The 11,233-nt window shown below is 53.9% G+C and overlaps 1 protein-coding gene across 1 annotated transcript; it reads left to right on the top strand.

Moving 5' to 3' along the window:
• The first annotated feature begins 2,286 nt into the window (after positions 1 to 2,286).
• ASB16 (ankyrin repeat and SOCS box containing 16) lies at positions 2,287 to 9,999 on the top strand. The gene is made up of 5 exons (XM_059150125.1): positions 2,287 to 2,677; positions 4,499 to 4,766; positions 8,255 to 8,747; positions 9,134 to 9,247; positions 9,711 to 9,999. Exons 1-5 carry the CDS (start codon positions 2,377 to 2,379, stop codon positions 9,894 to 9,896), a joined length of 1,362 nt encoding a protein of 453 aa, XP_059006108.1. The 5' UTR covers positions 2,287 to 2,376; the 3' UTR covers positions 9,897 to 9,999.
• The last annotated feature ends 1,234 nt before the right edge of the window (positions 10,000 to 11,233 follow it).

Below are 11,233 nucleotides of genomic sequence, written 5' to 3'. Positions count from 1 at the left end.
TTCTGCCCTCAGGAAGCGAAGGACAAGAGACAGAACACAGGACATCTCTGGGGACTGGGCTGCTGTGAGAGTAGCCTTAGGCTTGTATGACAAGAAGGCTGCAGAGAGGCCGAGGAGGTCAACAGCCTTGCACCCCGCACGTCATGGCTACTGTATGCCTCAGAAGGAAGGGGACGCCTACCCTATCTTGGCCCCTCTTGGCCCCACCCGGCCCTGTCAGCTCCCAGCCCTGGGAACCCAGCTGTGGGTGCTCAGCCAGGCCGTTGGCGGGGCAATTAAAACACTGAATGGGTTCCAACAGGGTTAATCACAGTGGCCTTTATAGAGGCGCCTTTCTCTGAGGATCTCCAAGACCTTGAGGGGCATGATCTCATTCCTCCCTCTGGGATCTGGGAACCCCCCACCCTGGAACACCACCAAGAAGCTGGGCCCGGAGTGGGTGAAGAGCAGGGTAAGGGCAGTGCCGAAAGCGGCCCAGGCTGCTGCCACCCACTAGGGCAGGGAGATGAGTGTTTGCTCTGGCCGAGAACAAGGGCTCTCAGTCAATTCCCTGCACGTTAGGGACCGGCCTGTAATGAGCCAAGCGCTCCCGAATCCCACATTGAGACCTACTGTGTGCCAGGCCCAGGTGGGTTGCAGAGACCCTGCTGAATAAATTCGGGTCCTGCTCTGGAGCCCCCAACCAGCATGGCAGACTTTTGCCCACAGCAGGTCGGGACAGGGCCTTGACGAAGTCCGTGTGTGGTCCTCCCGGAGCAGGGGTCAGGGAATGGCCGGGAAGGCTGAAGGGCCACCAGGAGGCTCTGAGGCTCTTGCCTGGAGAGGGCTGAGGTTGCAAGCCTGCAAAAGTTTTCAAACTAGGAAATGAACCATTTTAGACAGATCCTTCCAAGGGGGCGGCAGAGCACAGAGGCTTGGCCAAAGAGGAACACCAGAAGGCTGGGCAGGTCCCAGTGAGGGGCACTGAGACGGTGACTGACAGCTGAGAATGGGAGCTGGAGCTTGTTTGCGTGCGGGACAGGGAGAGGAAAAAGTCTGAGGTCTCTGAGCAGGGGTGGCTGCTGAGCCAGGGAGGGGAGGAAGTGCGGTGGGCAGGGGAGGAGGGGGGGGGGGAGTCCACTGCGCTGGGGGAGACAGGCCAGGGCGCCCCGGACCAGGGCAACCCCGCGGGGCTGAGGGGCTCCCCGCCAGCACACTGAATGAGGTGGGGGTAGGTTAGCAGAGTTCCAGCGGGAAGGCTGGGGCTAGCACCCTTTCTGCCCCTCCCCTCTCCTTCCCTTCCCGGGCTCTTGGTAGAGCATCATCGAGCGCTATTTCACGGCCTCATTCCTCCCCCTAGAGGCTTCTAGAAGCAAAGCTGCTTTTTCCTGAGGGTGAATGGATTTGTGGCTTGAAGGTTTCTTTGGTCAGAGTCCCCAGAGTTGCCTGGGTCAACCCCTTGGCCTTCCTCAGGCAGGCAGGTGAGCCGTTTTAGGAGCTGGGGGCTGGAGGGACACAAGATTTGTGGCGGGTGGTTTCTAGAGATCGTGCTGTCGTGCTAGGAGGGTGGGGGAGAGGCTCCCATCAATGTCTATCCTCAGGTGGCCACAGCAGCAGGAGCCGAAGTGCTCCATCTACGCCATCTGGCCAGCTGGGTCCTAGTCCTCCACCGCTCACCAACTGTGACCCTGAGCGAGAAATTTTACCTTGTTAAGCCTTCAGTTCCTCATGGTTTAAATTGACATAAAAGCACCCATTTCATAGGTGATCCACTGTGGTCCTTAGCCGGATTGTATAACTCATTGTCAAAAACAAGCTTTTTACCTCCATGAGCCAGGAAGTATGGCCCCTGGAGTAAAAATGGATGTGAAAGTGATGTCATTACCATAAACCCCGTGCGCAAGCGCACAGTTACTGGGACCACTGCAGGCCCTGGAAGGCTGTTTGGACTCCTCTCCACCGCCCTTACTTCCCAGGCTGGGGTCTGCCCTCCAGCCAACATCTGAGAAGCTAGGGGCTCGGGCTCCCCCTCCCTGTCCTGACCATCTCCCAGAGAGACTGTTTCACTCCCCTGGGACCTTGCCAACCCAAGACCTCCTCACTCCAGAGGATTGGGATGATGCTGACCCTGGGGCTCCCGCTGCCCCCTCCAGAGGGTATCAACAGGGGCAGGGTTTGGCCCTGCCCCTGGGCTGGGGGTTGGCCCAGTACCTTCTCTGCACTAGGATCATGCAGTGTTTACCAGCAAGCAGTGTTTACCAGCCCGGGAAAGGACCTATTTATAGCCTCAGCTGCTCCTCTGGCAGGGTGGCTCCTCTGAACGAGGGTGGTAGTCGGGCTGAGGGGAACACGGCTGTGCCTAGCTGCCGCCGCCCAGACCCCCTGGGCCCCTCCCCAATGGCCGAGGAGACCTTCCCCTTCACCTCGTCCACGCTGCGGGCTCTCCGCCTGCAGCGGGAGTGGCTAGAGTGGGAGGACCGGCGGCGGGCTGCCGCCCAGCAGTGCCGGAGCCACAGGTGCCCCCCCAGTGCCCGGGCCCGACTCACCAGGCCGCGCCGCTGCTGCCGAGACCCAGCCGTGCACAACGCTCTGTTCTCCGGTGACCTGCAACAGGTCCAAGCCCTGTTCCAAGAGGAAGATGCTGCCAACATGATTGTGGAGACTGTGAGCAACCAGCTGGCCTGGTCAGCTGAACAGGGTAGGGAGCACCCAGCGGGGCCGAAGAGCACGGAGGGAGAAGAGGGAGGGGACGGGGACGGGGAAAGGCTTGGCCCCATCCTCCTTCCGGAACACAGACTAGAACTTGCTTTTCACTTAGCAGAGATGAGGCATCGTTAGTGGTTTGTATGTCTTTTCAGGATTAAAATTACATTACCATGTGAATTACATAGGAACACAGTTATATTCTAATGCAATCTTTTCTCTGAATATGTGTGTATGTATATTATAATTTGTATATATATAAAACATATATAATTACATATATATATATATAATTTAAATATTTTATTTTTAAGGGGCACCTGGCTGGCTCATTTGGGAGAGCAGGAGACTCTTAATCTCAGGGTCGAGAGTTCAAGCCCCGCAGTGGGTGTGGAGCCAACTTAAAGAAAATTTTTAAAAAAGATTTTATTTATTTGACAAAGATCACAAGCAGGCAGAGAGGCAGACACAGAGAGAGGGGGAAGCAGGCTCCCCACTGAGCAGAGAGCCTGATGCGGGACTTGATCCCAGCACCCCAAGATAATGACTCGAGCTGAAGGCAGAGGTCCAACCCACTGAGCCACCCAGGCGGCGCTCCTACTTAAAATTTTCAAAAAATTTTAAAAAAATTTTAAAAATAAGTAAGATTTTATTTTATTTTTTATTTTTAAAAGATTTTATTTATTTATTTGACAGAGAGAGATCACAAGTAGGCAGAGAGGCAGGCAGAGAGAGAGAAGCAGGCTCCCTGCCGAGCAGAGAGCCCGCTGCCCCGATCCCAGGACTCTGGAATCATGACCTGAGCTGAAGGCAGAGGCTTCAACCCACTAAGCCACCCAGGCGCCTCTGTAAGATTTTATCTTTAAGTAATCTCTGCACCCACCGTGGGACTTGAACTCACAAACCTGAGATCAAGGGGCACATGCTCCACCAACAGAGCCAGCCAGGCCTCCCCACATAATATATAGTTGTTTTTTTTTTTAATTTGAAAGAGAGAGATTGCACATGTGGTGGAGAGGGGGAGAGCGGGGAGGAGAGAGAAAATCTCCAGAAGACTCCCCACTGAGTGTGGAGCCCACTGTGGGACTCATCTCAGGACCCCAAGATCATGACCTGAGCCAAAATCCAGAGTAGGATACCTAACTGACCGAGCCACCCAGGCTCCCTGTCCCTACATAATATTTTAAATAGTCGCATAATTCATATTGTATGAGGGTCCCATGATTTATATAACTAGCGCCCAAATAGACTGGCTAGATTTGGGGTCCCAAGATGAGCCTCTCCGCCCCCTCTTCTTTCCCCGCCCCCATCTCTTATTCCCCCCTCTACTCTTCCCCCACTTCCACCCTTTTCTTCCCCATCTGCCCCAGGAATATCCTAGAACTCCTAACTAGGCTCCTTGGTCACTCCCAAGCTCAGCTCCAGGCCCTTCTATGTATAGCTCAGACCCACCCCCAACCCCACAGCCGGAACACCCTAATGAACAACCAGGAACCAAGGAATCCATCAGGAGCTCAAAGATCCACAAGGTTTCCTTAACAGGATTAACTCTCCTTCCGTCCCCCTTGTGATTTTAAAGAGCAATTGCCTTTTTTTTTTTTTTTTCCTATGACACACATACTATACAGATTGACAAAACCGTTCTGAAAGGCAGTTCCAATACACACTCCCAGTTGAGGGTTTGAATGAGCCCCTCTCCATAGCTACAGCCTGGGGCATGATACATGCTGGGCCAAGGGTACAAAGGAACAGCCATGGTCAGGGCCTGCCCTGTGAGTCTCATGCACCTCTCCCCAACACTGCCTGCTCTTCCCAGGGTTCTGGGTGCTGACCCCCAAGACAAAGCAGACAGCGCCCCTCACCATCGCTGCCAGCCGAGGCTACACTGACTGTGCCCGCCACCTGATCCGGCAGGGAGCCGAGCTGGATGCCCGGGTTGGGGGGCGGGCAGCCTTGCATGAGGCCTGCGCCCGGGCCCAGTCTGACTGTGTGCAGCTGCTGCTGACCTTCGGTGCCAAGGCCAACGTGTTGTCCGAGGAGGGCACGACCCCCTTGCACCTCTGTACAGCGCCTGAGTCCTTGCAGTAGGTACCTGGGGGAGGGGTGTGTGTGTGTGTGTGTGCGCACGCGCGCGTGTGCGTGCACCTCTCATACCCACATCCTCACAACAGTCTGGGAGACAGATCTCATTCCACTGGTGAGAAAACTGAGGCTCAGAAAGGTTTAGGGACTTGTTCAAGGTCACATATGCTAAGCCCAGGAGGCAAAAGCCTTGTTGCCTTTTTGGAAAACCCTGTTCCAACTATAGTCCTCTATCCCCTTTGAGTCCTCTGTAGCCGAATTCCTACCTGTTTTAAGGTGAGCATCAAGAAAGATGTTTCCCAACCTTAGTGCGAGGTCTCCCCCAAATTCCCTCCTCCCACATTTTTAAGATCAACAGGTTTTTTGGAGAGGAGGCATGGAAGGTTGGGCAAAATGGGTGAAGGGGAGTGGGAGATCAGGTTTCCGATTATGGAATGAGTAAGGCTTGGGAATAAAAGGCTCAGTGTAAGTCAGTGATATTGTAATAGCGCTCTTACAGGACAGATGGTAGTTACACTTGCGAACAGAGCATAATGCATAAACTTGTCAAGTCACTAAGTTATACACTTGAAACTAATGTAACATTGAGTGTCAACTATACTTTACAAAACAAAAACAAACAAACAAAAGAAAACGGGCTTTTTGACCTCCTGTGTGATGGTATTTGTACTTTCAAAAATCAGGTCCATAGCCAGGGCTGGACAACCGTGGTGGACAACCCCACAGCCCACATGCTCCGGACTTCTCCCTAGCCAGATCCAAATCAATGGTGGACCCAGAAGTGATTTCAATTTTCCAGCCCTTTCTTGAAAAGCTTTTTTTTTTTTTTTTTAATGAAAATGCTTTAAAAAAAAAAAAAAAGGTTTTATTTATTTATTTGACAGAGAAATTACAAATAGGCAGAGAGAGAGGAGGAAGCAGGCTCCCACTGAGAAGAGAGCCCAATGCGGGGCTCCATCCCAGGGTCCTGGGATCAAGACCCAAGCTGAAGGCAGAGGCTTTAACCCACTGAACCACCCAGGTGCCCCTTGAAAAACTTTTTTAAAAGATTTATTTATTTGAAATTTTAAAAATAAAAAGATTTATTTATTTGAGAGAGAGAGAGAGCATGAGAGGGGGGAGGGTCAAAGGGGGAAGCAGACTCCCTGCTGAGCAAGGAGCCTGATGCAATGCAAGACTGAGCCCCGGACTCCAGGATCATGACCTGAGCCAAAGGCAGTCCCTCAACCAACTGAGCCACCCAGGTGCCCCCTTTCTTAAATTCTTATGAGTGCACAGTGTGCTTTCCAACAGACTTTATCACTTTAAGTGAAACTTACTGAAACCCTACTGAATGAGCTTGTCAATGTTATTTACATGTAGTATTTAGAAACAAAACCTAGCCCATGACTAGAATTGACAGAGGAAATAAGTTCAGCAGTTTCATAGATGGCTGGCGGCTACTGCGTTTTTGCCCCCTGAGCCAAGCTCCTACTGGACCTGTGCACTGATGGAAGCAGGAATTCTGGCCATTTGAGGGGGAGGGACCCTGCCTCATCAGGGTTTCTTTGGGGTTGCTGTGTCTGCTCCTGGGTTTCCAGTGGCTGCCATTCTGGCTTTTTAATTATAAATTACTGTTAGTTTAATGGCATCATTTTTTTTTAAAGATTTTATTTATTTATTTATTTGACAGAGATCACAAGTAGGCAGAGAGGCAGGCAGAGAGAGAGAGAGAGAGAGACGGAAGCAGGCTTCCTGTGGAGCAGAGAGACCGATGCGGGGCTCGATTCCAGGACCCTGAGATCATGACCCAAGCTGAAGGCAGCAGCCCAACCCACTGAGCCACCCAGGTGCCCCGGCATCATTTTTTTTAAAGATTTTATTTATTATTTGACAGAGAGAGAGACACACACACAGCGAGATAGGGAACATAAGCAGGGGGAGTGGGAGAGGGAGAAGCCGGCTTCCTGATGAAAAGAGAGCCTGATGTGGGGCTTGACCCTAGGACCCTGGGATCATGACCTGAGCCAAAGGCAGACACTCAACCGACTGAGCCACTCACGTGCCCAGTTTAATGGCATCATTGAGTTTGTTTCATGTTTGGTTTACCCCCTGGTGATTAATGATACGTATTTGCCTCAACAGTATTATGGCCTTTTCTAGAGACAGAGCATGCGCTCCCGTGAGATGAAGGAAGGATGGGGTGGGGAAGAAGGTGAGAGGAAGAGAGAGAATCTTTATTTATTTATTTATTTATTTGACAGAGAGAGAGATCACAAGTAGGCAGAGAGGCAGGCAGAGAGAGGGGGGGAAACAGGCTCCCTGCTGAGCAGAGAGCCGGATGTGGGGCTAGAGCCCAAGAACCTGAGATCATGACCTGAGCTGAAAGCAGAGACTTTAACCCACTGAGCCACCCAGGTGCCCCGGAAGAGAGAGAATCTTAAGCAGTCTCCACACCCAGTGTTGAGCCCCAGTGGCGCTCTAACTCACAACACTGAGACCATGACCTGAGCAGAAATCAAGGGTCAGACACTTAGCCCACTGAGCCACCCAGGTGCCCCATGCTCCGGCCTATAGTTTTTCCAGGAACTGGGAGACCGTGAAACATGTGCTCCCTAAAACCTGATTGTTGTTGTTTGGTTCCGTTTGTTTTCTCTAAGGGAAAGTGGAGCAGGTCGATCCCCAAATGCCTTCCTTTGCTTGAGCGGGTGTCACTGGTCTGGAAGGGTACTCTTCAAGTTTGGCAGCAGAAGAAAATATTAGGACTTCTATTCCTTTTTCTTTCCAGCCCATACACTTTAATTTAATTTAATTTTTAAAGATTATTTATTTATTTGACAGAGAGAGAGAAAGATCACAAGAAAGCAGAGAGGCAGGCGGTGGGGGTGGGGGGGGGGAAGCAGGCTCCCCGCTGAGCACAGAGCCTGATGTGGGGCTCGATCCCAGAACCCCGGGACGAAGACCTGAGCTGAAGGCTCAGGCTTAACCCACTGAGCCACCCAGGCTCCCCATCCCTTTAATTTTCTATATGTAACATTCATAGTGGACATGGTCATGGGTTTTCAAAACTTTTTGTGCTATCAAAATGTTAGGAGACCACTGGCATGTGATTCAGAACCAGGTCTTGGGGTCCCAATCTACTCAAGGAGTCAGGTTTTGGAACTAAAGATTAGCCCATGATTGGAATTTACCGAGGAAATAAACAGATTCTGGAAGGGACCATCTGAGGCAGAGACTAGCATTCTGGCACAGCCTCTACCCTGCTGTGTGTCCTTGGCTGTACCGCTGTCTTTCTCGGCTGAGTTTTCCATCAGAAGACTGAAGATGCTCCTGGTGACATCGTGGACCTCGCAGCTCTGCTGTCGGTCATGGGGCTTCCGTGAGTCTGATGGTGGACACCAAGGCTCGCCTTGCGGGCATGCAGGGTGGGAAGGAAGGGGGGAAAGGGATGACAGCAGACCAGGTCTTGGTCCCTCAGGATTTGTCTCTGGGACTTGTGCCTTGTCCCCAGGTGTGCCAAGCTGCTGCTGGAGGCGGGAGCGACTGTGAACGTGGCGGCACAGGACAGCGAGGTGACCCCCCTGCACGTGGCAGCGGCTCGTGGCCTGGAGGAGCACGTGGCTCTCTACCTGGAGCACGGAGCCAACGTGCACCTGCGCACCAGCCAGGGCGAGACCGCCCTGAACGCCGCGTGCGCGGGGGCCGAGGGCCCGGGCAGCGGCCGACAGCACCATGCGGCCGCGCGCCGACTCTTAGCGGCCGGGGCTGATCCCCGCGCTGCCGGCCGCAAGCGCCACACGCCGCTGCACAACGCCTGTGCCAATGGTTGCGGGGCCCTGGCCGAGCTGCTGCTGCGCCACGGCGCCTGCGCTGGAGTGCCCAATGCAGCGGGCCACACGCCCATGGACTGTGCCCTGCAGGCCGTGCAGGACGCCCCCAACTGGGAGCCCGAGGTCCTCTTCGCTGCGCTGTTGGACTACGGGGCCCAGCCTGTGCGCCCGGAGGTGCGCGGGGAGAACCTGTGAAAGGAGGAAGCCCCAGTTGGGCGGGATGCCGGTGACTGCAGTTCCCCTACCACCAGGGAAGGGGGGGTGACAAGAGGCTGAGAGCCAGGTCCTGTAGGCAAAGGTCTGTCCTCACCTTGAGAAGGACCACTGAGAACTATAGGGGTGCGTGTGGAAGGAGAACAGCTCCCCAGGAAACTGGTGGGGGCCAAGAGGTTGCAGCCCCCTGAAGGTGGGGTAAACTGGGGCAGAGGAAAGCCTGAGGAGAGACTCAGACCTTAGCCTCCCAAATTTGCACGTGAGGGAGGCTTTGGTTTAGGCTGACCTTGGTTCTGCCCTAGGCTGGGAGAGCCATGGTGATCCTAAGACCCTCTTTTGATTCCTAGATGCTGAAACACTGTGCTAACTTCCCTCGGGCCCTGGAAGTCCTGCTCAATGCCTACCCTTGTGTCCCCTCCTGTGATACCTGGATGGACGCAGTCCTCCCAGAGCTGTGGCAGGTATGTCCACCCCAGGGGCACAGCTCCTTCCTGAGTACTGGGGAGATGGAGAGGAAGGACGAGCCCTAGGCCTCATCCCTCCAGGATGGGCTTCCCAGGGTCTCCTGTGTCCCCCCACCCCCCGCCAAGCAGCTCAGAACAAGCTCTAATCCCACACATCTCCCCAGCCTCTCTCACTGTACCATCGTGGGCATTAATCAGGTAGCTCTGACTCAGAGGGCACTGTGCCAGCATCTGTGGAGTGGTGAGTGCAGACATGGCCGAGCCTCCACCCTACAGAGTGGTCCCGTCTTCCATGACCCCTGCAGGGCTTCTGGGTTCTGAACCCAAGTCTTTCAAGATGCACCAAACCCCAGGGTGGGTATTGCAAATTCCCCGGGGCCCCTGGTGCTAGGTCATCCCCAGATGGAAGGGCAGGGTCAAGGGTGCTGGGCCATCTGATCTTGTTCCACTCCTGGCTTAGGAGCACGAAGCCTTCTACATCTCAGCCCTGAGCATGGCGAACCAGCCGAGGCGGCTGCAGCACCTGGCCCGGCTGGCTGTGCGTGCTCAGCTGGGCAGCCGCTGCCGACAGGCCGCCGCCCACCTCCCCCTGCCCCCTGTCCTCAGGGACTATCTGCTGCTGCGTATTGAGGGGCGTATCCAGTGAGCCCTAGGTGAGGGTGCTCCCGGAGCTCATACTGCCCCCTCCATCCGTCATCTCCCTACAATCCCGGAGGACCAACCCCTGGCTCCCTTGTCTACACGCCCCGTTCACTGGCTTCTAGAGCTACTTGCTGACCTCCCTCCTGACCTGAGCTTCAGCTTCCAACGGGATGATCTGCATACTCAGCCTTGGTCCGCCTCCATCTCTTTTGCTTAAGAGGATGGCCCTTCCAGCCCAAGCCAGTTGGGGGTGATCCTTATCGCCCCCTGACCCATGTACCTGTTTGGCCTCCTAAAGTGTGCGCTACTCTGCTTGTGCCCAAACTGCCTTTGTTGCTTGAAGGGAGGCCCTCCCTGCTTGGTCTTGAAATCCACACCACGCAAGGATGCCGGAGTTTCTTTTGGGAATCACAACTCTGATTCCTGGTGGCTCCTTGCCACGGTCAGGCTAAAATCTAAATTCAGTAAGGGAGACCCATCTTCCTCCCCTGCCTCCGCCAAGCTTTCTGGCCTTCTGATCGCCTTTCTGCCTCTGAGGTTCCTGTAATCTAGCCTCACCAAACCAGGCAGACTTACAGGTTCCTGGATATGACCTGCTCTGATTGGCCTCTGGGCATTCTGCATGTGCTGTTCCCTCTGCCTGGTACACACCCTTCCTAAATTTTTTGACTGGGTCAAAGCTAGTTTGACTCAACCCACTAGCACGGTCTCTTCAGAGCCTTCCTTGGACTGCACTTACTTAATTAAGGGCCTGTGCCTGCCTCAGCTTGACTGTGACTGGGACTGTATTCCTTGAAAAGGCATGTGAGCAAATGGTTGTTGAGGAAGGAAGAAATGCATGATCCCTGGGACCCTTTTATGGTCGAGTCTCCCGCCCCACCCTGCCCCAACCAGGGATGCACGATGTCTTAAACAATGATCCCTACACGTGTGGTCTCGAAGGGCCTGTGACAGACAAGCCACTAGCTGTCCCTTCACTCTCTCATACCCTCCTCTGGTCCCAGAGTCAAAAGTACCATCCTTCATCTTTAAGAGGAATCTTTTAAGCCAAGCCAGTGTTTGTGAATGCAAATAAACAATGTGTGCCCAGAACTCAAGCGTGGATGTGTTAGGTCACATGTGCCTGAGCTACTCCTCACTCCACGTTTATCGCCTCACCACGGAGCAACTGTTGCTCTTGTGATAGGATAAAGGGTATAGGAACAACAGAAGGCCATTGCCAGACCCCAAGCCTGTAGTACCCACCACAGGAGGGTCCTTTGGCTGAGGGACCTGGGCTGTCCACTCCATTACCATTTGGAGTCCCACAGTAGAGACGGGACAGGAGTCCCAGGGTCGGCC

Source organism: Mustela lutreola, chromosome 15 (assembly GCF_030435805.1).
Source record: "Mustela lutreola isolate mMusLut2 chromosome 15, mMusLut2.pri, whole genome shotgun sequence".
Classification (NCBI taxonomy): Eukaryota; Metazoa; Chordata; class Mammalia; order Carnivora; family Mustelidae; genus Mustela; species Mustela lutreola.
Note: the sequence above shows the minus strand (reverse complement) of the source record. Positions and strands in the feature narration are given on the sequence as shown.